Raw genomic sequence first — 27,958 nt, 5'->3', positions numbered from 1 at the left:
ACATCACAAAACCCAAAGCAGGCTTGTTAAATGCACCTGTCATTTATTCTGACTGAAACCAGGGACAGACAATCTCCATGTTGCTACTGCTTTCAAAGGTTTAGAAACCACAAAACCCATTTTCAGTTATATTACTTTATTTTCTTTTTTAAAATGTAGCATTAAAATCATCCAACATACAGATATTCCTATGGCTTCTGGCACATTTTACTCTCTCTAAAGTTAGGTATTTTAAATATGAGATGAAGAAAATCATCTCATTAAAATGGCAACATTTCTGATAAATGTGTTTCATATTTATGTGATGGGTAATTGACTCCCCATCGACCCCTTCAGTCCAGAGCTACAGAAGACAGCGCACAACCACAGCGAACAGGTGGAGGGTGCCCAAGGAGACAGGGCTCCAGAGTAACAAGCAACGGGGTTCAACTTCTGAAACAACAAGCAACTTCTTTATTTGTACAGAGTAAGAATATAGAAGAAAAGCTTCATTTTCCTTTTTAGCCCTTTTATTAGTGTTTTGCCTCCACCCAAGTTACTGCATACCAAGCAGCTAATAATAAAAACCAACTGACTTAAAGTCTCTGAAATGCATGCAACTTAAAATTCCCTAAAGCACACATCGGTTCTGAGTCTGATTTTTACGGGGCAGAAGCTACGGTGCTGTTGGGTTACCAGGGGTGTCTGTCGTGCTGCTGGGGTTTGAAGTTGCTGCTGCTGTGGCTTCTGGCTGCTGGGTTTCTGTGTGGGGATCTTCCCCATTTCCAGCATTTTTCTTGCCCTTGTCTGCTGCCACGGCACCCATCTCCATGATTGCCTGCAGTGGCTGATCGGCCTCAAGGTTGCTGGGCTGGAGTTCATAGACCTGGACTTGACCTGGGACATCAATGGCTTTCTGTTCAAGTTTTTCCAAGATGGTCTGAACCTTCCTGACACCGTCTCTCCTGGCCTGACGCACATCGGCTCGTCCCTCGGGGTCCACTGAATCCAGGGCCAGCAGCTCTTTGGTCAAATACTCTTCGATCATCAGGTACTTTTTGTCAGTCTTCTTGCCTTCAAAGTTGTCTACAGCCTGCTCCAGCCCCTGCACCTTCTCCAGGATGGCTTCCACTTTCAGCACTCCTGGATGTTTTGGGGGAGCCTCGGCTTCTCCTGGTTTTGGAGGTGTAGCTTCTACAGGGGCAGTGCTGGGGGCTGCCCTCTCTTCTGCAGCCACATTCTTGGGGGAAGAGGGGACAGCAGAAGGGCCAGGACTGGGAGAAGGACAAGGAACTGAAGCAGGGGGAACTTTTACCTCTACCTTCTCAGAGGGAGGTGGGGGCTTCTGGGAAACAGGTTTAGAATCCGCCTCTTTGCGGATCACTTGAATTGGGACGTGTCCAGGAGGGAGTTCTGGTCCAACTGGGCCTGGCTTACTTTCTGGTTTGTTTTCAGGCTGGGGAACAGGTGCAGATTCTCGATGGGTCATCGGCTGCTGAAAAAGAAAAAAGGACACAAAAAGATATTTTTAATAACTGACTGAAAGTCACAGAAATTGTAGCTAGTACAGATTAGAAAGAAAACTGAAAAATGGCTTTTAAAAAAAGTTTAATAGTATAAAAGATTTTCAAAGTCAATCAATGGCTGTTACAAAATAAAAACATGGTATTAATCATGTATGTAACTAAACCATTAGTCAGGCTTCCATTGATCACCCCGGGCTATTTGTCTGTTACCTCTCACTGAATTTCTCTGTAGATGGTATTCTTACGACAATGAAAAGAAACCTAACCCTACACAAAATCTTTAAAAATTAGCCAGGTGTGGGAGCTTGCACCTGTAGTCCCAGCTACTCAGAAGGCTGAGGTGGAAGAACCGCTTGAGCCCAGGAATCCAAGGCTGTAATGAGCCATCATTATGTCATTGCACTCCAGCCTGAGTGACAGAGCGAGATCCTGTCTCAAAAGAGGGAGGGAGGGAGGAAGGGAGGAAGGAAGGAGGGAAGGAGGGAGGGAAGGAGGGAGGAAAGAAGGAAAGAAGGGAGGGAGGGAGGGAGGGAAGGGAAGGACATAGCAAAAACTCATGCTGACTGCTGAACTAGGCTGACTCAGAGCAGACTCCTGAGTGACTCCAGCTCTCAGGTGATGCAGCCTTGCAGTCGCTGCCTCTGGTCCTCCTTCCTTACGCTGTGCAGACAGTCTGCTCACGATGTGATCTTCTCGTCTCCTGTTTTAGGAAAGATATGATCTTCTTTTTTTAAAACCATGACAGCCTAGTAGTTTCTGCCCAGACCAATATATTTTTTTAGAATTAGCCAAGATGCTCTAAATAGTTAACTCTAGAACAATTTTGCTTCCGGATAGCTGTGCTGTAGCCTAACATTCAGCAATGACATAGCACCTCTGTGCTAGCCTCTGGCTGCACAGATTTTCCTGTGACTGTAAACTACAGTCATACAGACATATAGAGTTTTTGGGGGGACGGGGTCTCACTCTGTTGCCCAGGCTGGAGTGCAGTGGGGTTATCACAGCTCACTGCAGCCTCAATCTTCTGGCCTCAGGTGATCCTCTCACCTTAGCTTCATGATTAGTTGGAACTACAGGCACATACCATCATGCCTGGCTAACTTTTGTATATTTTTTGTAGAGACAGGGTTTCGCCATGCTGCCTAGGCTGGTCTTGAATTTCTGAGCTCAAGCAATCTGCCCACCTTAGCCTCCCAAAGTGCTAGGATTATAGGTGTGAGCCACCATGCCTAGTAAACCATATATTTTTAAATGAGCTATGCTCAAAACAAAAATACATTGACTGTTTTTGGTTTTTTTTTTGAGGTAGAGCCTCGCTCTGTCACCCAGACTGGAGTGTGCAGTGGTGTGATCTCAGTTCACTGCAACCTCTGCCTCCTGGGTTCAAGGAATCCTCCCACCCCAGCCTCCCAAGTAGCTGGGATTACAGGCGCCCGCCACCATGCCCGGCTTTTTTTTTTTTTGTATTTTTAGTAGAGATGGGGTTTCATCATGTTGGCCAGGCTGGTCTTGAACTCCTGAGCTTAAGTGATGCACCCACCTCGGCCTCCCAAAGTGCTAGGATTACAGGTGTGAGCCACTGCGCTTGGCCTTATCTTGGCTCTTATTCACGTAAGTGAATATCCAAAACCTTTTTTAAAATCTCACCCTAATTTCATCAACTGGGAAATAACTAGACTATATTATTTCTAAACTATTCCCAGTTTACAACACTCAAGTCCACTATAATGTTCAGTGAGGTGAAATCCTGGAAAGCCTCCCGAAAGGGAACTTTGCATCAGCTCTAAAAGGGAGGTTACCACAAACATGGTTAATGGGGGTAAAAACAGGATGAGATAGTGTTTCACTGATTATGAGAAATACATGGGAATGATTTAGATAAAATATCCCTCTCTCTACAAATGGGCCCCTCCTAGGATTGCTGAATCCGAGCATGGATCTGGTGTGAGACGTAGCTGTCTACACCCCAGCAACCTCCTTTTCCATCAAATCTCTTTCGCCAATCCAGACATCCTCAGCTTTGGCCCTTACCACTCACAACCCAACCACATACCCCTCCCAGGGTCTGACAACAAGACGGCTGTGTAAGAAGTGACTTTAGAAACACTTTAGAGAGGGTGTTCCACGGCCTGTGCTCTTCAAAAACATCAAGGCTGTGAAAGTCAAGAAAGGCCGAGGAACTGTCTCAGACTGAGGGAAGACTAAAGAGAAGTTGCGTCTAAATGCAGTGCTCATGATCCTTGTTTCAATCCTGGAAGACATCCTGGAAGTGGGGACAAACTGCTATAAAAAAGATTAGAAAATGGGCTGTGCACTGGATAATAATGTTGTAAGAATGTTAAATTTCCTGAATCTTGTAAGTCTGCCACGGTTATGAATGAGAATGTCTTCCTCTTAGGAAACTATTTGCTATTCAGGGGAAAAGGGACATTACATCTACAAATAATTTTCAAACAGTTAAAACACATCACTAATACGAGAGAGAGAAGAAATGACAAGACGAATGCAGACATGTTGACAAACAGTGAACTGGATGAAGTGTATGTGGGACTCTGTATGATTCACACAACTCTTCTATCAGGTTGAAATTATTTCCAAATAAAAAAAAATTTTAAGAGGAGGGTGCTCTATTCCAGCGCCCTGGCCAGTGTGACCATTTGTAATAAAAGAATAACCCATGTTTGTTCACAAGGAGTTTTCCTCTTTAAAAACTGTAGCATTCAGCTGCTGGAGTTGCAGCCACAGGGGGCCCAGGGCTGCTGACTGTTCTGCTGCTAGGCTGCAAGCTGCTCACACTAAATGACATCCTCTTCCAGGAACCTGCACCTCGTGTCTCCACTGGAAGATAACCAGACCCCTGCCTACAACCTTCCCCAGGCCAGCACGGCTTCCAATCCGCCATAGCTGGCTGATGCCTCAGCCAGACCACATGGTACCTGATTACACAGGGAGGAGGGGCGTTAAGACATGGGCCCTGTGGTCAGGCTCAGCCCTAAGCTGAAGAGATAAAATGAACACTTCTGAAATACCCAGAATAATCACATGTTGAACTCATACAAGTTGGGAGTCTCTCATTAAGGGACTCATATGAGGCATCATGAGATGAGAAGGATGAGTAGGCTTCATGGAGGAGACAAAACTGGCTCATCCCTCGGAGGACGGAGAGAACCTGTACTGTGCAGGCATTTCAGGGAGCGGGTTCAGCATGGGCAAAGGCACAGGGGTGGGAATGAGCAGAATGGCCTGCAGAGTGGAGTGGGTAACTGAGCGGAAGGTGACGCGCTGCCTACGCCCAAGATGAGGCTGTGGCTGCAGTGTGGATGGGGGTGTGAAGAGCCCTGAAAGGGTGTGGTGGGCACTAAGGAACCTGGTCCCAGCTATGTAACTTCTTCCAAGCTGTTTCTTCTGCCCTAAGTCAGCCGCAATGCACAATGATCAGCCCAGCATAAGCTGCAGAGTACGGAGGGCCTGAGCAATTGTCCTGAATTTCTGTTAATACCTAGCAGTTTCTCAAATCTCACTTCCCTCCAGGTACACACATGTTAAATAGGCAGGGATAAAGGGGGAACCCAGGGAACCCCACGGAGTTCCTGCAGCCCTGGAGACATACCACCATAACCAGTCTGCTGACGACTAACTTCCCGTACCTGAGGCCTGTCGACCACGGTGTGCACACGGATGGGCGAGGGGGAGTGGAGTGGCGTGCTGCTCCTGGCTGGTGAGCCCTCCCGGCTCGATGCACTCTGGACAGGTGACCTGAATGGGGAAGCCGCCCGCAGGGGCCGGGGCTCCCAGTCATCCCCCTGGATCTTGTGGTATACAGGCTGGTGGGTCTGGTACTCCCCCTGCTGCGCTGGGTAGTGCGTCTTCTGGGCTTGGTGGAAGGAGGGCTGGGCTGCTGGCCGGGTAACGTTCTGCTCGTGTATCACCGGAATGGAGATGTACCCCCGTGGGAGCTGGTGACTGCCCAGGCTGCTCCTGCCGGAGGAAGGCAGGCTAGCCGAGGAGGATGAGGATGAGCAGTCGGAGGCAGCTGGAGACTGGGACCGCTGCAAGAGACACAGGGTAGAGGGCATGACCCCACGAATGAACCCCCTGCCGTGGCATCCTGACCATGCCTTCTGCTGTGCACCTCCTCAGGGCCATCCATATCGTAAGACCTCCTATCTGTAATTTTCAATTTTCAAAATGTGGGGTTAAGACTGGGAGCTTTGGCCGGGCGCGGTGGCTCAAGCCTGTAATCCCAGCACTTTGGGAGGCCAAGACTGGTGGATCACGAGGTCAGGAGATCGAGACCATCCTGGATAACACGGTAAAACCCCGTCTCTACTAAAAAATACAAAAAAAAACCTAGCCGGGCGAGGTGGCAGGCACCTGTAGTCCCAGCTACTCCAGAGGCTGAGGCAGGAGAATGGCGTAAGCCCGGAAGGCGGAGCTTGCAGTGAGCTGAGATCTGGCCACTGCACTCCAGCCTGGGCTACAGAGCGAGACTCCGTCTCAAAAAAAAAAGAAAAAAAAAAAAAAAGACTGGGAGCTTTGGGGCTGGGCGCGGTGGCTCACGCCTGTAATCCCAGCACTTTCGGAGGCCTAGGTGAGCAGACAACCTGAGATCAGGGGTTCAAGACCAGCCTGGTCAACATGGTGAAACCCCATCTCTACTAAAAATACAAAAATTAGCCGGGCGTGGTGGTGGGCGCCTGTAGTCCCAGCTACTCAGGAGGCTGACGCAGGAGAATTGCTTGAACCCAGGAGGCAGAGGTTGCAGTGAGCTGAGATCGCACCACTGCACTCCAGTCTGGGCGACAGAGAGATTCCATTTCAAAAAAAAACACACACACACAAAACAAAGACTGAAGGCTTTGGAGTCAAGGGGCCTATGTTCAAATTCCTAGTAATTCAATCATTTTCTAAGCTTCATTCAAAATATAGGAAGAGTGGGCCGGGTGCAGTGGCTCACGCCTATAATCCCAGCACTTTGGGAGGCCGAGGTGGGTGAATCACAACGTCAGGAGATAAAGACCATCCTGGCTAACACGGTGAAACCCCATCTCTACTAAAAATACAAAAAATGAGCCGGGGGTGGTGGTGCACGTCTGTCGTCCCAGCTACTTGGGAGGCTGAGGCAGGAGAATGGCTGAACCCGGGAGACGGAATTTGCAGTGAGTCGAGATCGTGCCACTGCACTCCAGCCTGGGCAACAGAGCGAGACTCTGTCTCAAAACAAAAACAAACAAACAAAAAAACAAAATATAGGAAGAGCACCCCCTCCCTCACCAGGCTGCTCTGAAGATGACGTCAGTCACCTGGGCATGTGCCTCAGCCCCAGGCCAGCACACAGGAAGCGCTCATACAGGGGATGCGTTGTCCCCATTACCCTTTCTCTGCCAATCTACAGAGAACTCAGCTGAGCAACTGGGAGCTGCAAGCATCCCCGTGTGGCCCAAGGCAGCTCAAGTCCCTTTCCCTGCTGGGCCACCTTCTATTCACCTCGAAATTGAGAGCATTTCCCTTTCTAAGTGCCTTGTTAGCTTAAACTTGCGAAGATGTCTCAGATTTACGTGTCACTTTGATTTCTTGCAGCAAAACCATTATAAATATAGGTATTACTTCTTTTTTTGTTGTTGTTGTTTTTGTTTTTCTGAGACAGTCTCGCTGTATCACCTAGGCTGGAGTGCAGTGGTGCGATCTGCAACCTCTGCCTCCTGGGTTCAAGCAATTCTCTGCCTCAACCTCCTGAGTAGCTGGGATTACAGGAATGTGCTACCCCACCTGGCTAATTTTTGCATATTTTGTAGAGACGAGGTTTCACCATGTTGGCCAGGCTAGTCTCAAATTCCTGGCCTCAAGTAATCCACCTGCCTCAGCCAGGTACTAGCTCTTTAAGAAAAGAAAAAAGCCTCTGCTATTCCACATTAACTGTAACTTTTCACTCTCAAGCAGGTGTGAAGCTGAACAGATTCAGAGGGAGCTGAGAGGCAAGTGTGACTCTGGGTGCAGATAGGACATGGGAGTTTGTGCCTAGGAACAACGCCGACACACACAAGGGGATGATCTACAGACAGGAAAATGAGAGGGCTTACTGCTCAGGAATCCTACTAGGAATGCCTCAAATCTCAGCTAAGAACCAGGTTAAATATTTTTTAGCTATTAATGCACAGAATCCATTGACATATCCCTGAGATGTTTGGCTTCAGGATTAAAATGCCGTCTTAAAGCAGTTGCCTTGCTGACTCCTTATTTCTTTTTAAACTGTGGTGCACAGTGAGGACAGGCATGGGGTCTCATTTTCCTATCAATATAGCTCCACCAGTGGTTAAGATTGATCCATAAGCATTGAACTGAACAAAACAGTACACAGTTATCTCTGTGTTTCTGAATAGAAAGCCCAGTGTGAATGAGGAGCACGGAAATTAGGAGCCAGAAGGCAGGCCAGGCTTCCGGTCCCAGCTCTGCTCCCTCCACCTGCGTGCATGTGGAGCAGGCAGGCTGTAGTGTGCCCTTCCGAGCTGTTCCTTAACTACAAAAAGAAGCCATGTGATTCCTGCCCTGCCCCACTGAAGAAAAGCCCTATGAGATGCTGGGGGATGACATGGGGCTATCACCCTGTCTTTGCTGGGTGACCTCTGATGCTGCAGGCCAGGCCTAGATGCCCTGCATGTGAACAGGTGCCTGGCCCAGGGCAGTGTCCTCGGGGACTGGGCCCGGCCTGGGAAGCACAGCAGCTCACTCCCCAGCAGGCCCGTGAGCCTGGCCTCTCCTTACCTCAGGTCCGTGAGAGGCTGGGGGCTGGGCTGCCGCCACTGCTGCCACCTGTCCACACTGTTTATCTGGCTGAGTGGTTTCTGGCATACCCCGCAGAGGTGACTGGGACCTCTGAGGAGCCGCTGGTGCCGCCTCAGTTCGGAATCGCTGCATCCCAGGCTGGGGATAGGCATGGAAAGGGTGCGCCTGCCGGTTCTCAGCGCCTTCATGGAGCACGGGAATGGGAATGTAGCCTGGTCGGAGCTGGGGATACACAGGGTGGCCTTCCCTAGCAGGTGGCAGTCTAGAGCCCTCCCGGGAAGGGCCATTGGCAGAGGATGGAGTCTCCTGAAATAAAAAGTGGAGAAACACAGGCTCGTTAGAAACCGGGAAGTGAACCCTCCTGGCGGAGAAAACAGTGTGGCACTTGGCACTGTGATCTTCCTGAGTGACTTGGGCCTCACAGCGTCAGCCAGCTCCCAGCCCCTGCACCCTCCAAACCCTCTACCCCTATAGAGCCTGCTGTCTGGCCAACAGTTTACGAACTAGGGGCATCAGGAGAAAGCCAAAAGTATCTGTTAAGCACAGGAAAGGTTCCAATTCCCCAAACTGGTAAGACAGGTTTCTTTTCTGGGTGAACGAGGGCAGCAGTGGGTGTAGGAGAGCCGCCCACGCCTGCATTTTCAGAGACCTGGATCAGAAGGTAAGCTCCAGGAGCAGGGGCCAGCTCCAACCTCTACATTACAGCAAGCATCTCTGTTTCTAAAAAGGCCCTCGCGTTTCCCAGCAACACAGAGCTTGTGCTGGGCCCAAACACAGGACACAGTTTGGGAATCTTTACAGAGAAGTGGGCTGGGGAGTGAGGGCTGCCTCCTCAGGTGTACTGTTAGAACAATCTGCAGGACGGGGAAGGACAGGGACGTAGAGGCAGCGCAGGGGGAGAGGAGCACCCAGGGTTAACTGTGCCGCCTGATGATGCCAACTGACAAAGATTCTCTGCTTGGCCAAACCTTAGGCTTCTGAAGCTTCTCCTAGGCCCATCTGTGCACTTCCTTGTAAAGTCAAGTTTTAGCAAAAGACACTGCTAAGACAGTTTAGCCAGAAGCCCCCTCCCCAGCCTCACTATCTGATCAGCTTCCTCAGCCTCCATCATCCCCAGGTGCTGTCTAATCACTCTGGCCTGTCTTCAGCAAGAATCCTGTTTGGTCAGCATAGCCAGAAACGCCCTTAGCCCTGATGCTTCCTCTTCTAATGTTCCATCCACTGACCCCCACACTGCTCCCTGACTATCAGTTCCCACGCGCCCGTGCTGTACGTGAAGTTGCACCCAGTCTCTCCCCACAATTGCGAGACCCCACTGCCGTGGTCCCTGTGCCTATCTTGATGGCCCTGAATAAATCTTCATGACTGTGCTTTAACAAGTATCACTGAAGAACTTTTTCTTCAACACAACAGAGCCTGCTTGGGCAAGGGGCAGTTGGAGTCCTTCTCTTATGCCCTCTCTTGAAGTTCTCCCTTCAGTGGCCTGGCTATTTTCAGACCCTTGAGAAGGCCAAGTTCCAGATGTACCGCAGGAAAGATCTTATTTCAGACAACAAGGCTGGCCAGTCACTCACTGGGCAGTGCCATCTCTCAGCAAGCTGGGGCTGCGCAACAGAAGTCCTAACAGTCCCCGAGCGCTGAGGGTCCTTTCCCAGGAGGGGAGCTACTGACATGTGTCACTTGCATATATCTGTGCAGGGCAACTCTTAAGAAGGGGAGTGATCTTTCCTGACAGCGGCAGCTCTCTGCACAGCAAACAAATGCCAAAGGCTAAGAATCTATGAGCTTTTAGGGGACAATCTCTACTGCTACAAAATCAATCAAAAGTTAAGGACAGATACTGAGGGCTGCTCTGCACTTTGAGTGAACAGACCATAAATTCTGTGATGTTTCTATTTGTGTGCAGGCGTGGGCACCAGGTGGCTGACCCGACCCTGGTTTAGCCCTTTCAGGCCCATCAACTGCCTCCCTCCTACTGAGACCCTGCCCTTGGAGGGCCTCCAGCACACAGGAAAGGCATGGGTGTCACTGTGTCCTTGGGGACATGGGCAGACAGGCATTCTCAGATTAGAACAGCCACGTGCTCAGGGCGGCGGCATTACATTAGCCTGCTTAACTCTCAGGTCACCCAAGAGCAGGAGCAGGTCCAGGCCTCACATTCAGAGCTGAATTCCTGCCGCGAGACGGCCCTGACAGGGAGCCAGTAAGAGGCGCTGAAGAAACCCTCTGCTACTCAGCGTTGAGTCATAACATGCCTGTGGGCATTGTGTCCACTCACTGAGGTCCTCCTCCCAGCCGAAATCGGGGCCTGCATTGGTCCTGCACTGTCATTTCTGCTGGCTGCCCAGGGGCTCATTGTTTCTTCCCAGCCATGCACAAAAGCCTCAACCATCTGCACACTCCACACAGCAGGGCCCAGCAGTGAGCAAACCCTCATCCGCCTCCTGCTCCTGGGCGAACATCCTGCCACCTGCTGAGTAGTCCTATGGGGTTATCAAACCAGCACGGCGCACTCCCTGCCAACAGGCGCTTAGAAGATGGGCTAAGGAGGCAGGAAACAAATAAGCAGCAGAATGACTTGGAAAGCACGGAGGCCCTGAGGGCTGGGGAAAGGCATGGGCCCTTCCAGGGTAGACGCTGCCCTAGGTGGGGTCTAAGTGTGATTCGTACCTCTATTCCTAACAGTTCTATGAGCTTGGGTAATTCTCTTACCTCTGTAAGCCTTCACTTCCTTTTCTAGAAAACGGAGCTAGCCAACACCTGCCTGGGAAATGTTGTGAGGTTTTATAAGGGCACATCAAGAGGAATGCCCGGAAGACTGGCAATAAATGTGAGTTTCTCCCTAAATAGGCATAAAATTATGCTCTTCAGACTCCAAAGTGTCAAAGGAATCAAAAGTGAAGGATAAGGCCAGGCGCGGTGGCTCAAGCCTGTAATTCCAGCACCTTGGGAGGCCAAGGCAGGCAGATCACCTGAGGTCAGGAGTTTGAGACCAGCCTAACCAACGTGGTGAAACCCCATCTCTACTAAAAATACAAAGATTAGCTGGGCATGGTGGTGGGCACCTGTAGTCCCCGCTATTCAGGAGGCTGAGGCAGGAGAATCGCTTGAACCCCGGAGGCAGAGGTTGCAGTGAGTTGAGATCGTGCCACTGCACTCCAGCCTGGGCAACAGAGCAAGACTTTGTCTCAAAAAGAAAAAAAAAAAGAAAAAGTAAAAGTGAAGTACAAAGTGAATCAATGTGCTAGAAACCAGAATGGTGGTCACCTCTGGAGGAGATGGTAATGGCTGGGAAGGGTCTCGAAAGAGCTTTCCGAGGTGATGGGAATATTCTCTTTTTCTGGGTGGTGGTAAATGCGTGTATAGCTATGTAAAACTCCATCAAACCCCCACACTGCCTACTCTGCCACATCCCACCCACACTCTCTGGTTTTAACTGGGAGAGCTGCTGATCCCAACCCCTTGTAGCCAGACCCTTCCAGGGTCTTCCAGACCCAAGACTCCCTTGAGGAGATGCAGCTCCTCCTGGGGGAAGCCCCTGGATCCAGAAGGCCCTGAGCCAGTCAGCCACGAGCTGAGCACCTCGTGCATCTTGCTGAGCACATCTGGCACCTCCATTGAAAGAGAAGGGGAAGAAGACAGGAGAGAGAGGAGGAAGGAAAAACAACTCTGTCTACACACAAGACGCCGACAGCAGAGACTGCTTGCTGGAAGCCAATATTCAACCTTTCCAGAGACATGGCTTAGTCCACGGGGAAGGAACGTGGTCACTGCAGGCAGGCGCAGTGGTGTCAGAAGAGCGGTGGGAAGCAGTGGCAAGGGGCAGGCTTGGGGGTCAGTGCTAAGCTGAGGGAGATCAGGCTGGAGGCCCAGGGGCCAGGCTGGAAGTGGGGGCTGAGGTTCACCCTTCTGAGTGTTCCAACCATCGCAGGAGATGCCTCAGCAAGACAGAGGGACTGGAAAGAAGCCAGGACATGCTGGGAAGTGAGGAGGGACGTCAGGGAGGAGAGTGAGGAGGTGAGCGCAAAGCAGGGCAGAGGGCCTTGAGGGGAAAGGGCATCCAGAAAGATGAGGGGCACATGGGGGGAAGGGGACCTCCACTGCATATGAGGTCCACTGAACAGGCCAAGCCTGCCGGCACAGCTGGAAAGCAGAGAAGGTCAGGACAGGCAAGGGCAGCCTGGCTGCTTCTCCAACAGTCCTGAGGTCTGTACTCCTGGGTCCAGGTGAATTAATGACCCATTTATGCCATTTAATAAAAAAAAATGTGTCTCCTTGTGAGCACTGCATCTAAAAGACATTCCAGGCTCCCTTCCACTCTGGTGGGGTTTTGTCCAAAAAAACAAAACAAAACAAAACAAAAAACCCAACCATTGCTTTAAATAAAAAACATATGAATTTCACAAAATAGGCAATTAAACACTTTTACGTGAATGAATAATTTCAACCAAAAATGAAACTCCCACCCGTAATGAGGTCTGTGCCACATTCTAATGCTCCCATCTACCATCATTAGGGTCACAACAGCAAATGCTTCCGTTTTTACTAAGTAAAAAACACTGCCTGGGCCAGGCATGGTGGCTCACACCTGTCATCTCAGCACTTTGGGAGGCTGAGGCGGGGGGGATCACCTGAGGTCAGGAGTTCGAGATCAGCCTGGCCAACATGGTGAAACCCTGTCTTCACTAAAAACAAAAAAATACAAAAGTTAGGCTAGGCGCGGTGGCTCACGCCTGTAATCCCAGCACTTTGGGAGGTCGAGGCGGGTGGATCACGAGGTCAGGAGATTGAGACCATCCTGGCTAACACGGTGAAACTCCGTCTTTACTAAAAATACAAAAAAAAAATTAGCTGGGCGTGGTGGCAGGCGCCTGTAGTCTAGGCTGAGGCAGGAGAATGGCATGAACCCAGGAGGCGGAGCTTGCAGTGAGCCGAAATCGCGCCACTGCACTCCAGCCTGGGCGACAGAGGGAGCCTCCATCTCCAAAAAAAAAAATTAGCTGGGTGGGGTGGCGGGTGCCTGTAATCCCAGTTACTCGGGAGACTGAGGCAGGAGAATCGCTTGAACCCGGGAGGCGGAGGTTGCAGTGAGCTGAGATCATGCCACTGCACTCTAGCCTGGGCTATAGGAGCGAAACTCTACCAAAAACAAACAAACAAACAAACAAAAAAACACGAAAAACAACAAACACCACCTAGAACTGCAAGAGTTAAATTGACCTTTCTCTTTTCTACAGTGTTTTCAACACAATCTAGCAAAGAGAGATATTTTGTAAATAGAAGAATCAAAAGAAAAAAATGTGTAATATTTACAATTCTCCTAGAATCTCACTAAAACATGTCTCTTCAATCTACTAAGTGTTGTCAACTTCAAGCACATCCAGATAATGGCTCTTGGTTATACCAGCATCTCTCACATAAGGCTCACTACGTGCCCCTTCATGATGCAAGCGGCAGCTCGGAATCTGCCTCCTCAGAGTTGGGGGGACAGCTCTGTGTGATCACGGGACAGGGACTGGGACGCAACCACAGTGACCAAGCAGATGACTGCTGATCCTCACGGCCACCTCGTCAGGGCCCGCCTGCAGCTCAGAGCTCATTATCCTTATCTCTGGCTAAAGACATCAGGAATACATATTATACAAAATCCAATTAGGAAAGAAGAGCCCAGGGGCTCAGTCCTGACTCTCACTGCTTATCTCACTATATTAATTTATAAAATGAATTGGTTAATTCTGCCCCCTTGTTTGTGCATTGCATTAAAAATCTGAGGCAAGTCTCAGGGTACCAAACAACTCCACGACATGGCCAAGATAGAGAGCAGGAAAAAATGACCCCAGATGAGCCAAAATGTGCCCTATTATATACAAGATATTATGATTAGAGAAAGCCTGAGGTCGGGTTCTGAGCCTTGGTGAGCTGTTGGGCTCCTTTGCTTAAGAGCAGGTCTAAACTGCACTACTGGTTTTTAGAAGCAACATGGGCGCCGAGGAACAGCAGGAGACCTGGGAAGAGGCTGCACTTGGTCCTAATGCTGGCTCTGCCCCTAAATACATGTGTTACGGAAGCGGCTCACATGCCCTCTGTGAACCTTAGTTTTCTCAGCTGCAAAATGAAGGGGAGGCCCAAAAATGTTCTAGATAGCAGTGGCTCTCCAGCACTTGGGGTATCGAAGCACCCAGGAAACGCAAAAATTACAGACTCTAAGCCAATCCAAGTAGGTCTGATTCCATAGGTGTGTGAGGAAGCCTGAAGGTCTGCACTGAGAAAAACAATGATCGAAAGTTCCTTTCAGCTCTGATACTCTGTGTGGCCTGATTTCCAAAGTCCCTTCAAGCTCTCAACAGCTATACAAAGCCCCCAAACAAGGAAAAGTTAATGTCACAGAAATCTAAAAACGACTACTCCTAACTACACTCAAATCATGTCAGAATTGCAGGAACTCAGAGCACCCCAAAGTTTCATGTCCCAGATGAAGAGGAGGGCCTGCCCAGGTACGGTGGTTCACGTCTGTAATCCCAGGACTTTGGGAGGCCGAGGTGACTTCACCTGAGGTCAGATCCAGTCCAGGAGTTTGAGATCAGCCTGTCCAAAATGGCAAAAACCCCATCTCTAGTAAAAATACAAAAATTAGCTGGCCATGGTGGCGCATGCCTGTAATCCCAGCTGCTCAGGAGGCTGATGCGCGAGAATCTTTTGAACCTGGGGGTGAGAGGTTGCAATGAGCCAAGATTGCACCACTGCACTCCAGCCTGGGCAACAGAGTGAGACTCTGTCTCAAAAAAACCAAAAACGAAAAAACAAAAAACAAAAGAAGGAGGTGGCTAACACCCAACCCTGTGCCCTAAAAGCGGGGTGGGAACGACAGCCCCTGGGCACCTGCGAGGTGTCTGCCTAGCCAGGCACACGCCGGGCACACGCAGGTTCACAAAAGAGCCGTGGAGGAGAATCCACCGTGACCCACCCACAACTGACTCCCTGTACACTGAGTGGCCACTGAACCCTGAAAATGGGCACCTTCTGTGAGCCCCAATCTTGGCTCCATAGTACAGTGCTCTTTAAAAAGTGGGTTCCACATCTACAAACCACAGCTTCCATCACTCTGGTCTGAATTAGGAGAAACAGTAACAAAGGCAACTCTTAGGGCTGTCTTGTAGCACTTCTGACTTGGCAGGTCTGGAGTATTAAGTAGGACACAGACTGTATTAACTGGGTTTTCAGGCCAGAAGAGCCTTCACGTGGGTCAGGTGAACACTTCAAAACTTCTAAAACAAAGAAAAAAAGATGGAAGAACACAGGAATCCTGGAACTCCCCATATGGGTAAGGCCTGGATCAAAATTAAGTGGCCTGGCTCGCCTCAGTCAGGCAGGAAACAAACAAAACACTTTCTTCCAAAGTGTAACTGGAGCTGGGTGTGGTAGCTCACGCCTGTAATCCCAGGACTTTGGGAGGCCGAGGTGGGCGAATCACCTGAGGTCAGGAGTTCGAGACCAGTTTTGAGGTCAGGAGTTCGAGACCAGTTTGGTCGACATGGTGAAACCCTGTCTCTACTAAAATTAAAAAAAAAAAAAAAAAAAAAAAAGTAGCCAGACAGGGTGGTGGGTGCCTGTAATCCCAGGTACTTGGGAGGATGAGGCAGGAGAATCGCTTGAACCCACAAGGCAGAGGTTGCAGTGAGCTGAGATCGTGCTTATTCCACAGATCACGCCATTGCACTCCAGCCTGGGCAAGAGAGTGAGGCTCTGAACTAAAACAAACAACGACCAAAACAAAAAACAAAGTGCAACCGGAGTCGAGCTTTAGCACCCTACCAAAGTTCTCTGCTTGCTATGATGGGATGCATGAATGAATTAAGTATTACTGCCCATTTGATACTGAAATAAACAATAAACAGCCATTCACATCCCTACAGCCAAAATCAAAATCCCTTCAGTCCCCACTGGATTGTAATATAGGGTCTCTCCCACTCCCCCAGCACTGTTTTGGGCACATAACAGACTTGGGGAAAATTCTGAATAATAAACTAAGTCCACATTCCACTTACAGCACACCTGAGGAGTTAGGCTTTGTCCAGAGACTCCTGGTAAGACAAGAGGTCTGTGCCAACCACATACCCTATAAATGATCACAAGTCACAGGCTACTGGAGGCTTTATCTAATACGCCTGTTACTAAAATATATATACATTTTATCCTGGGATAAACAGATGACTGTTCCTACGTGATTTCAATGGGAACAATTTTTTTTAGAAGATGAAACCAACATTGCTTCTCTTTGCAGCTGTGTCCAAATAAACAGGAATGAACCAGCATGAGCCTGGGTCTTCAAGTTGCCACCCTGGGTTCCAGTTCCTCCTTGACGCTTACCAGCTGTGTGACCATGGACAGGACTCCTTGCTACTAAGACTGCTTCCCCAGCTGTAAAGATCCCCACATTTCCCAGGGGTTTTTGCAAGAGTTAAGTGAAATAAGGTACAAGTCTTTGTAAACTCTGAGCTGCTCTGTGCCCTAAACAATTGGGTTTCTTTTTCTTTCTTTCTTTCTTTTTTTTTTTTTTTGAGACTGAGTCTCGCTCTGCCGCCCAGGCTGGAGTGCAATGGCACGATCTCAGCTCACTGCAGCCTCCGCCTCCCGAGTTCAAGCAATTCTCGTGCCTCAGCCTCCCCAGTAGCTGGGATTACAGGCATATGCCACCATGCCCAGCTAATTTTTGTTTTTGAGACGAGGATTCGCTCTTGTTGCCCAGACTAGAGTGCAATGGCATGATCTCGGCTCACCACAACCTCTGCCTCCCAGGTTCAAACGATTCTCCTGCCTCAGCCTCCTGAGTAGCTGAGATTACAGGCATGGGCCACCACGCCCAGCTAATTTTGTATTTTTAGTAGAGATGGGGTTTCACCATGTTGGCCAGGATGGTCTCGAACTCCTGATCTCAAGTGATCTTCCTGCCTCAGCCTCCCAAAGTGCTGGGATTACAGGTGTGAGCCACCGTGCCCAGCCACAATTGTGTTTCTTTATTCCACAAATAGTTATTGATGGACTCAGCTTTTCTTCAGCACTAGCTGGTTGGGCTTACTGTTTAAAAAGCCTAATTCTTTTTTAAAAAATATATTTATTTATTTATTTTAGAGACAAGGTCTCGCTATGGGGCCCAGGCTGCTCTGAACTCCTGCGCTCAAGTGATCTGCCTGCCTGGGCCTCCCAAAGTGCTCGGATTACAGGTGTGAGCCACCACACCCAGTTCAACAAAGCCTAATTTTTCAGTCCGTCTCACCAAGTTGGTAGTAAGATGGCCAGAATTAGAAGCCCCTTTATCTGAGAGTCTTAAGAGGACTAATTAGCAAGGATGTCACTTTCTCTGTTGAAGACTATACCTAAAGTTTCACAACCTGGAAGCAAACAGCCAAAGACAACTCTAGGGACCCGAGCCCTAAACTACCCGCCTCTCCAACAGGCCGGGCTGCTGGTCTGGGGAAGAGGCCTGCTCTGCAGACAAACTCCTGGCTGAGCAGGGCACCCAGGTGCACTGACTGTGGCTCCTTGACACACCTCCCTGAGGCCTAGAGAGAAAAGCCAGGCCAGGTTGGGGCACAGAAGGGTCTGCCTGGGAGCAGAACATCTGCTGGCATCTCCTCAACATCCTCGATGGCCCCTCACCAGGGCACACGTCAGTCATCCCCAGGCCAGGCACCATCCACAGCTGCTGGTATTTCCCCTGCTGGGGGCACTCAAGTCAGCATCCAGGCTCCCGGCAGCCCCAGCCCTGCAGCCTGTCTCACGGGTTCCATGTGGCGGAGGTAGGAACTGGAATGCGGCCCAAGGTCACACAAAAGTTAGCTTCAGGGCATGTGAGAAACTACCTACCTCTTCTTTAGGGAAAAAAAAAGAAAAGAAAAAGAGCAGAGCCACCTGCTTTAATCAATCCAAAGTCACAAATCATAGACGGAAAGTACCTGAAATTTCCATCTCAGGAAGCAAACCCTGAATTTAGACAGAGCCAAGGAGAGGGCCTCTCTCATCTGCTACATTTCCATGCTAAATGTAGTGGTCAGCCACCTGGCAAGTCCATCCTCCAGACAAGACCTACAAGTGTCTGTTAGGTCTCAGAGTACAGGACATCAGCAGATGTGTATTCTGTACAAAATACAATTTCCAAAAGAAAAACATCCTCAGTTCATCAGCCGCCGTGCAGGCAAGGGGACCCACTCTGATGGACAGTGAGACTCTTGAGTCCCAGGGGGGGCTCTGCTCCCACCTGCAGTGGCTTCTCAAGCATTTGGCCCATAGCAGCCACACCCACCAGAAGAGGGTGGTGGCACTTGGAAAACTCCTCCTTCCTTCCGTCTGCAGTGACATTTATACCTGAGAGCTGGGTCTAGACCAGCTGTGCAGGTAATCGGCCCCTCAGTAAGGTGGGCTGATGTCTCCCCTCACAGGCTGCACTCCTAGCTCCTGCCTGGTACTTTGGGGCTGCACAGACACGGCTGAGGGAGACCCTCCCCTTGAGGAGCTGGGGCAGAGTAAAGCCAGCGCTCTACACAGCACTGTGCAGGAAACAAGGCCCCAGCCTGTCTCGGGCAGAGGATGGGGAAATGCATCTACAGACACACGGGGCGGGGGCTGGCAGCCGGGTCAAGGCTCCGGAAGGCCCCACAGCTTCATCTGTTACTGTTCCTCTACATCCTCCACTCACAAGGGGCACGGGAAGCCCCAGGGAGGGCTCCGAGGGCCAGCTGGACACTAGTGGGGTGAGTCAGCTGCACTCCGTACAAAGGGGTAAGAAGAAGCCTTGCTTCTAAGAAACAAGACCCCTGGCCTGAGAGCTGAAAGGCCCACAGACAGCCAGGTCAGTCTGCTGTGTGGAGAGGTCACACGTCTATCCACAAACACACTTCCACTCCACAGAGCAGGCTGCAAATGTTTCCGGGGGTTCCACGCATGCATCAGTTCAGGTTTTGGGGAGTTCACCTCCCATGCACCATCTTCCTTGATTCTCCCAACCCTGCTGACAGGAGCATTGCTATGCCCACTTCACAGAAGGGGAGACTGACGCTCAGGGAGGGTAATGCTTTGCCTAAGATCTCTAGAACTCAGGTTTGTCTGATGGTAAGGCCAGGTAGATGCTAACCTTTCTGCTACTCCTGTCACAGCTGTACACTGTGACAATATCCATGCGTCACTAACGTCTCCAAAGCTTCACCTTCCCGGGGTAAAATGCAGCAGGAGAGAAAGGCTTGCATTTCGCCCAGCCACACTGGGCTGAGGCTCAGCCCTGGAACATTCAGTTCAAGTGTACTCTGGGTCAGGGAGCCAGCACTCCATGCTGAGTCATCGGGCCAGCCAGGCAGGGCACACGAGAGTGAGAGCACTCAGCTTAATTCTGAGTCACCACAGCCCCAAGACGGCAGGGACGCCCGGCATGGAGCGCTGTCAGAACCGGGGAAGACCCCGTCCAACCCAGGAAGGAGTGCAAACCCCGCTGGGATGCTGGGGGTCTGAACTGACCCTGAAAGGGTGGGCCAGCGAAGCGGATGGCTTTCCTTCTGCACATGGAGGCGCCTTCCCATTCTCCCACTGTGTGGATTTTTAAACGATCCATTCATTTATTCATTCATTCAATGTCAAGGAAGAATTTTTTTAAATAACTGAAAAAAATATATAATTCTACTTTAATAAACACTGACGAAGATACTTTAAAACAGGAAACGTTTGTTCTCCAACTGAATGCTAAGGAATTTTCCGTAGAAAGTCTCCCCAGTTCACTGGGGCATAGCCCTGTGCTGGGAGCTCTTGGATGGCTGAGCTGTTTACAGGCTCCTGACGCACAGAGCCGGCACTCTGCGATTCTAGGCTTTTCTGAATTGACAGTGAATAAGAAGCTTCACGTATGCTGTGTCTGATCTTACTGCCAGCCACAGGAAAAAAAATTTTAAGAGACTCCTTTCACAGTGCCAGGGGCTGCGCTCTGCGCAGCTATGGAAGCGGGGTCTGGCTGCTGCCAGCTACCAGCCTCTCCAGCCCTGCTGGAAGATGCTGTGTCATTGGGAGAAACAAAAAAGATCTTCTCCAGACCTGTAAGGATGAACTTAGGGAATCAATACTGAAGTCCTCTGTGCAGAGAAGGCCACTCACAAAGTGACGAAAAGGAGCAGGCCTCTGGGGACCTTTAGGAGCCCAGGACAACTCTGCAGTTCTTAGGAACCAATAGGAGGCTTCCCAGGACACACCTGCACCCTTTCCGAGCAGCTCTTCTGTAACTGCCTTCGCGCTCTGGGCAGGCCCGTGTTCTACCCTTCTCCGCAATCACTCTTGCGATCTTTTCTGAGCCTGTGGACCCTGCCAGGCATCAAGAGGCAGAGATGAAACACACAGACTCTGCCCCAGAACTCTTAACGGGGTGTGACCCCAAGGCAAAGCAGGAAAGTGCAGAGCTTAGGAAAAAACACTCAAATTAAAATAATATGGGGTCCAGAGGAGAGCCAGCCTGCTTCGGACCAGGGAGAGGCAGGACATGTTTTGTGGAGAACGGCCTCAAAGTGGGCAGACTTGTCCTCTATATGGCATTTAACACTGTGACTCGCACACTGTGGGCACCAGTGAATTTCAGATGGGGTGAAGGAGTGAGTAAAGTTAGTCGGGCCCATCTCCTAAATCCAGACCCAGGTTCAAGAAACAGGCCAACATTCCTGATTAACTGTACAAAGATGGACTCAAGGCTGTTTATCATCTCAAGCTGTGCCTAGGGAGTATAAAGCAGCCAGGCCCGCTAAAGGCAAGTCTGTCTGTCACCCCTTCAGGAACCCAGGTTGGGGGTAAAGCCACAGAAGTCTTTCTTTTTATCACAGGCCAGGCACACTGCCTCTCTAAGTCTGCTGTTCCATAAGTAAGACACTTCATAGTTTCTCCTTCAGAGAGCTGGTGAGGATTTAGAGATAAGGCTACCCAAAGCATCCACTCATATCTGGCACATATATATAAGTGTGTTGACAGACAGAAAAATACTACATTCATTCCTCTCTCCCCAAGTTCTTCCTAAGCTTTTGTAAGCTGCCTGGCTTCCTAAAAAGCAGCCAAGGTCCCAAAGATATATTCATCAAAATACGTGACAACTTAGTAACACCAGATATCTCATATGGTATCACATGTGCCACATGATGCATACAGATGAATCCTGCACCTGCAAAACGAGGGGCTCTGAAGCCTGCCTCAGAAGGCCAGCTGATGGGCATGGTGGCGCTCACCTCTAATCCCAGCTACTTGGGAGGCTGAGGCAGGAGAATCACTTGAACCCAGGAAGAGGAGGTTGCAATGAGCCAAGATTGCACCACTGTACTCCAGCCTGGGAGACAGAGTGTGACTCTGTCTCAGAAAAAACAAAAACAAAAAACAAAAAAAAAAACCAAGGAGGCCAGCTGAGTCTATGCTCTGAGGCAGAAGCAGATCAGGGGTGTGTACCTGATTCACAACAAAAGGGAGCCCGGGAGGGGCTGGAGAAGAACACCGTCAAGTGTGACACGGGGCTCACTCGTGTTCGTCAGTGCCAGAGGATCTCAAAGATCCTAATAAGCAAGGCCTTTGTCTTCACTTTCTTATGTAAGCTCTCTTAAACATTTAAGAGCAATATTAAAACAGCAAAACTTAAAGGAGAAAGAGTAGGTCTGGATGATGAATGGTTTTCTACTTTGGATGATAAACATCAGAACATCATTTTTAAATGTCAATATAAAGTAATAAACATGTAGAGTGGTTTATATAAGATGACTGTGTGTCATTCCAGAAACGAGGACAGGACTAAGCAAGCCTCATGGGTGGTATGAAGCTTTCTGACTCACAAGCAGCCCTGATAGCATCCAACAGTTAAGCCTTCCCAGCCCTGGCTAACGTCAAAGCTGCCGCAGGTACTGTGTGCAGGCTCCACCCTCATAAAGGGCAAATCTACCCTACAAAACGGGATAAATGATGTTCTCGGAGGTGCAGCTGGTTCTCATGTGAACAACACAGGCTGTTCTTTAGAGGGGAAAATGAAAGTCCTGGAGGAGCTGGGCTCCAAGGCACTGGCCATGCTCTTCATTCGCCCCCCAACAAATCACTTCCATGCAGTTGCACAGGAACTTGCTCAGACATAACTGCAACTTGCTGGAAATACGAAGGAGAGAATGGCCACTCACTTCCTGATTGTGCTCTGCCTCTGCTAAGAGGCATAACAGCTTGCAATCGATCTGGAAAGAGTAAAACGATCTCATCTTTAAGAAAATTCAGGAGGCTCTGCTGAACTTTAAGCAGAATAATGGGTCTCTCTATTTCAATCATAACTTGAAACATTTCCAGTGTTATCTGAAAGGATATTTCTACCTCCCTCTCACAGTGCCTGAGTATAATCTGTTAAATGATTATGGTGAGATTCTGCCAGGTGGGCAAGACAGAAAGAAAAGGCTCTGGCTTGCTTCTTCCTGGGGTCTGGGAGGGTCTCTGGACCACCTCCCCACTCTCGCACTGCCTGCCACCCTGCCAGACTTTGCACCGTGCTGTCTCTGCTCTCTTCCCATGTCACCCCCATATTCACACCTCCAGAAGCCCGGGTACCCAGGGAGTTTCCCCAGGAAGGAAAATGGAGGCTCGGGAAAATGCTCTGCAGGTTATTCAGGAGGCACTAAGCCGCAGCTCGTCCTCCCCAAAATGGGATCACTGGCCATCCGTGGCTCCCACTGCCAGTGCAGCAGAACCAGAACCACCAAAAAAGTTTTTTGGACTGAATAGTTTTCTGGGTCCTACACTGAGCAATTCAGATTTGAACATGGGGTTGGGGGCAGGGAGGTGATGAGACACAGCCTCAATCTGTGTTCTTAACAGTCCCTGGAGACTGCCAGGCTGGTAACCCACAAGATCCACAGAGCTAGAGCGGCCCCGCTCCATGAGGGAGAAAATCCCTCTCATCCCAAGGAGGCCTGGCGGGAACAGCTCTCCAGAATATCCAGCCTCTGTTGTGTTTATTCAGGGAGGAGCCTGGAGGAGTGGCTGCACCAGCACTGAATGCCAACCTCTGCCAAAAAGGGGCCTGTACTGGTATGAACTTGCCAAATTAGTGGGAAGCCCAAGTGTGCAGAAAATCAAACTCCAGGGAGACTGCAGGTGGGGAGGCCCAGCTGCTTAGAATGGGACTGGATGAAGCACAGCATCTTTGCTGGCAGCCATCCTGCTTCAGCAATGACAGAAGACACTTGCTTTCGCTCTGCCCCTCTGTGAAAACAGGGAGTTGTCCTAACCACTTCAGGAGAAGGCAGAGGATCAATTGCAAGACGGCAGTAGAAGACTAAATACAAAGGTCTAGTCTTTTCTTTCCATTTTCTTACTAACATGGTTAAATTTTAAACATCGTGAAGCTGAGTCCTCCCCCAAAGGAGATGTCGTCTCTGGAGCTCCTCATGCTCAATGAACAGCTTTTTACTGATTGACAGCATTTCCTCTTGAAAATGATGATGCTCACACGGGCCTCAGCTCAGCTCCTCCAAAGCCACCCTTTGTTTTATGCAAGGGCCCTTTTCTCATGATGCATTGAGAAGCCCATTCCAAATACAAAATGATATTCTAGGATTCTCCACTACATTTAGTCTCCAGCAAGGTGTAATTCACACAAGTGCAACCAGATATTGTGTGCGTCTAAGAACAGGGTTGAAAGCAATGAAGCACAAACAGCTAATGGGCTGAATGTGAGTTTTCTCCTTAAGTTTTGGTGCCATGCTGACAAGTCTCAAGTCATTCACTTCGTAAAGAGAACTCTTTTCTTGAGTTGATCACGTCCCATCATCAAAATCCAAGCAACCACAGCACAGAGGTCAGTGACCCAATAACTTGGTGGCCAGGAGGGCACAAAGATAATCAGGTATTCTAGCCTGCATGCTTCAGTTTCACAAAACATTCACTTCCAACTTCTAACAGACACACTACCTCTTACTAGGACTTTCCTGACATTAGTTCTCTCCCTGTAATTGGTACTAGCTGGATGACCTTCAAAGTCACACCTGAATTCTCTGGGTTTTTCAGAAAATAAGAGATCTTCTAACTAACTAAGAGATCTTCAAGGACCTTTCAACTTAAAAATTTTGACTATGAAATTTTCAAAGAAACCTTTCCAGCATCAGACTTCTGATGTAATAGTTCTTACTTTTTATTTATTGAGAAGAATAATGGCAGCTAAACCTGCTTTTCTTCTTTTAATAAGGTTTATGAAACTACAGCCTAACCCATGCACCAGGTGGGTACAGGAATATCTCAACTTGCTGGGTAAGTTTCATGCTGAGAACAAAGTGCTGGGAATGTCTATGTTCAAACTTGATCTTCACTCACAACAAAGGCTGCCAGCAGATACCACTGTCCCTATGTCCACAGGAAGAAGGCCTCAAAATAACAGTTGCAAACCACACTAAAGATCAGGTACATCCACGCAGACTCCTAAGAAAGGTGGTTTGAAATGAGTGTCAGTTTCACCCAAAAATGGGCTGAACAGACACACAAAAAGGTATATGCAACTGTGCCCACCCCAGCTAATTACAGCCTCTTGTATTAATTTTCAAGAATAAATATACAACTAATCTCTCGTAAATGTAAACTGCTGCCTGTACAGTGTCTCACTGTTGGGCACCGGAGTTTTATCAATATTGTTAAAACAAAAAGTGCATTAAAATGAAGGGAAATAATACAGGTCTTTCTTCTAAAATAATGGGTTACAAAGTATTTTTAATTTGGTGAGTTTTTAAATCTTCAAAATAATTTACCAGCTCTTTGCTGCTTTTATCTTGCCCAGACGGCAGTAACAATTACGCTTTAAGTATAACATATTTATTTTTAAAAACTTTTTATTTTGAAAGCTCAAATTTATATAAAATTGAACGAATAGTATAACTATGATTTTTGAAAATTAACAGACTCATTCCAAATTTACGTTTTCAAATTTCATGCTCTTGGGGATTAGGAATATCGTTGCATATATGTAAATGAGACATACTTCTGCTGTATTCCCAAGAGTATCATTACTCAGTTATTTGTGTACTGGTAACAAATTCTAAGTATTTTAATACCATAACAAGGCAGGAAGCGAATGCCATTATAAATATACACGTATCATTCTCTTTCTCTCCAGTGTGAGGCAATGTGGTAAGGCAATGGCCAACTGTAAGTCTCAGATCTCTAGTTTAGAAACTGCTGGGGAGAAGTGCACCCTCGTTTACATTTTACAAGTCATACTAGGATACATTCGTATTGAAAGCACTTTCAAACAATAATACAATTTTAATTTAAAATACACACACACACACACACACGCGCGCGCGCGCACATATATATGAATGTTTTGACACCAGCCTCCTGAGTCATTGGGTGCCTAAGATGGGACAGCAAACAAGATACCCCTCAACCAAGTTGGAGAACTTGAGCGGTAAAATTCCCCCCAAAAACCACCATCCGAGCTTGCGAGTGTCCTCCTCGAGTCCGCGGTCAGCGGGGTGCGCCGCGGGTCCCGGGACCGGAGGCCGAGCCGGCAGCAGGGGCCGCGGCGGGCCGGAGCCTCCGGAGCTGACCAGGCCGGCCGCTCCCTCCGAGCCCGGGAGCGCGAGGCCAGCGCCGGACACGCGGCCCTCCGCCCCGAGTCGAGCCGTGGACGGCACCGGACCCACTGCGGGGTCGCTTCCCGGGCGACCGGATCCCGGGGCCTCCTTTCGCCCCGACTCCTGTAAAGGGCGGGTCCGGAGCCGGGACTCGTCCGGGAGCACCGGGAGTGTGTGGCGGGGCGCGGAGCCGGTGTCCGCCTGCAAGGGGCCTTCGCCGACCACCGGGCCCCGCCGCCTGGCGTCCCCCCGGCCCAACCCACTCCCCGCCGCCTGCCGTCGAGGTGGCGCCGCCGACCAGGGCGGGCCGCGGGCCCAGCTCACCTTGGGGCCCTCAGAGGGCACGCGCGGGTCGTTCCACGTCGTGGTGCGGCTGTTGTGGTCCACGAAAAAGGGCCAGCCGGTCTGCGGGTCGATCTTGATCTCCCAGCCGGGGGGCAGGGGGTCGCGGTCACCGTTGCCGGACGCCACCTGCATCATGGGCGAGTGGGTGGCGGCGCTCATGCTGGGTCGGGGTCTGCCCGCCGGGGCGCGGGTGTGGGGCGCGGGCTCCGGGCGCCGAGTCTCTGGCCGGGCCGCCGCCGTGGGCCCCTCTCCGCCGCCGACGTGTCCGGGAAGCCGGCGCCGGGCACCTTTATGAATTAAAGGCGGGGGTGACGTGGCCAGAGAGGGGTGGAAGTGTCTGGAAATAGCCTCCTCGGTGCCAGAGGGGAAGGAGGCGATAAAGGGAGGTAGCAACTGGCCGGCTAGAAACTTCTGGTCCAGTCCAGAGAAGTTGGCCGCGGCCCGGGGTTGGACGCGGAGCTCCGCCCTGAGTCATCGGCTATAATCGCGACGGGCGGGGCTGAGGGGCCGGGGCGGGGCTGAGGGGCCGGGGCGGGGCCTCGGCCCGCTCGCCCCTCCCCCACCTTCTCCCGCCCCTCCCCCCGCCGTCTCGTGCGCGTGCCCGGGCCGGAGTCGCCGGGGGCGGGCGCGGGCGCGTCTTCGGGGTCCGCCTGCGGGTGGGGCTCCGGAGGAGCTGTACTGGGGGCTTACCCCGTGGCCCCGGGAGGGTTTCGGCTTTCGCACTCGCTCTCTCCCTCTCCTTTGCGCCGACTGAGTGTTCCTGGGGCTGGAGCCCGTGCTCCCCGTGCCTGCCGCCCCTCTTTCCTGTACAAAGCCATCTCGCCCACCCCCACCCCACCCCCACCCCCCAACCCCCCATATATGATAGCCGGGGACCATGAGGGCTGTCCCGGAGGAGCGCGGGGACGCTCATCTGACACCAGAAGGAAGCCAGGGAGAAAATGGAAGTTAGTGCAAACTCACCTGCCTTCCTTTGGAAACTTCAAGAAAAAAAGAGATTGTGTCAGCTGATGGCTTTTAGTCTCCTAGACTAAAAAGAAACTTTCGTTGCAGTGAACAGCTTTAAAGAAAAATCACATTTTCTTGGATTCGGATCTTTTTTATGGTAGAAGTTGGTTCTTGCTGTCTTACATCTTGACCCTCATTTGGGAAGTAAAGACCGAACCTAACCATGACATTTTTTGTTTGGTTTATTCAATTGCACTTGTAACCTGTCAAAGGAGAAAATTACAACACATTTAAAGATCTTTTCTGTTGTTGTTGTTGCTGATTCTGATTTTTTAACTTTTGTTGTTAGTTTAAAGATCTTAATTTTATTTGTGATTCTAGAATTGGGCAACACCTCCATTAAATTAGAATAAGTGCTCCCATGAGCTGAGCAGAAGAGGTTGATTTTATAGACAGAGAAGGGCTGAAGAAAGCAGAAACAAAGAACCAAGACTGGATTGGTTGTTTCAAAATTACTTTCCTTGTAAGGAGGGGACAGCGAGACAGAATCATAGAAAAATAACTGATGAGGGCTTGCCACCATGGCTCATGCCTGTAACCCCAGCACTTCGGAAGGCCAAAACTGGAGGACTTCTTGAGTCCAGGAGTTTGAGACCAGCCGGAACAATACAGTAAGACCCCCATCTCCACAAAAACAAAAAATAAGCCAGGTGCAGTGGCTTATGCCTGTAGTCCCAGCTGCTCAGGAGGCTGAGGTGGGAGGCTTATTTGAGCCCG

At 50.0% G+C, this 27,958-nt stretch overlaps 1 protein-coding gene across 2 annotated transcripts; it reads right to left on the bottom strand.

The window, feature by feature from the left end:
* Positions 1 to 124: 124 nt before the first annotated feature.
* On the bottom strand, positions 125 to 26,746 carry BAG3 (BCL2 associated athanogene 3). Of its 2 annotated transcripts, none has more exons than XM_025396970.1 (4): positions 26,213 to 26,746; positions 8,268 to 8,594; positions 5,153 to 5,554; positions 125 to 1,474 (listed from the first exon to the last, which is right to left on the bottom strand). In XM_025396970.1, exons 1-4 carry the CDS (start codon positions 26,390 to 26,392, stop codon positions 656 to 658), a joined length of 1,728 nt encoding a protein of 575 aa, XP_025252755.1. In that variant the 5' UTR covers positions 26,393 to 26,746; the 3' UTR covers positions 125 to 655. The 2 variants fall into 2 exon arrangements, with proteins under 2 accessions (XP_025252755.1, XP_025252756.1); XM_025396971.1 differs by having other exon boundaries at positions 436 to 1,471.
* Positions 26,747 to 27,958: the final 1,212 nt, after the last annotated feature.

Source organism: Theropithecus gelada, chromosome 9 (genome assembly GCF_003255815.1).
Source record: "Theropithecus gelada isolate Dixy chromosome 9, Tgel_1.0, whole genome shotgun sequence".
Taxonomy (NCBI): Eukaryota; Metazoa; Chordata; class Mammalia; order Primates; family Cercopithecidae; genus Theropithecus; species Theropithecus gelada.
This window is presented reverse-complemented; position numbering and strand designations above follow the sequence as displayed.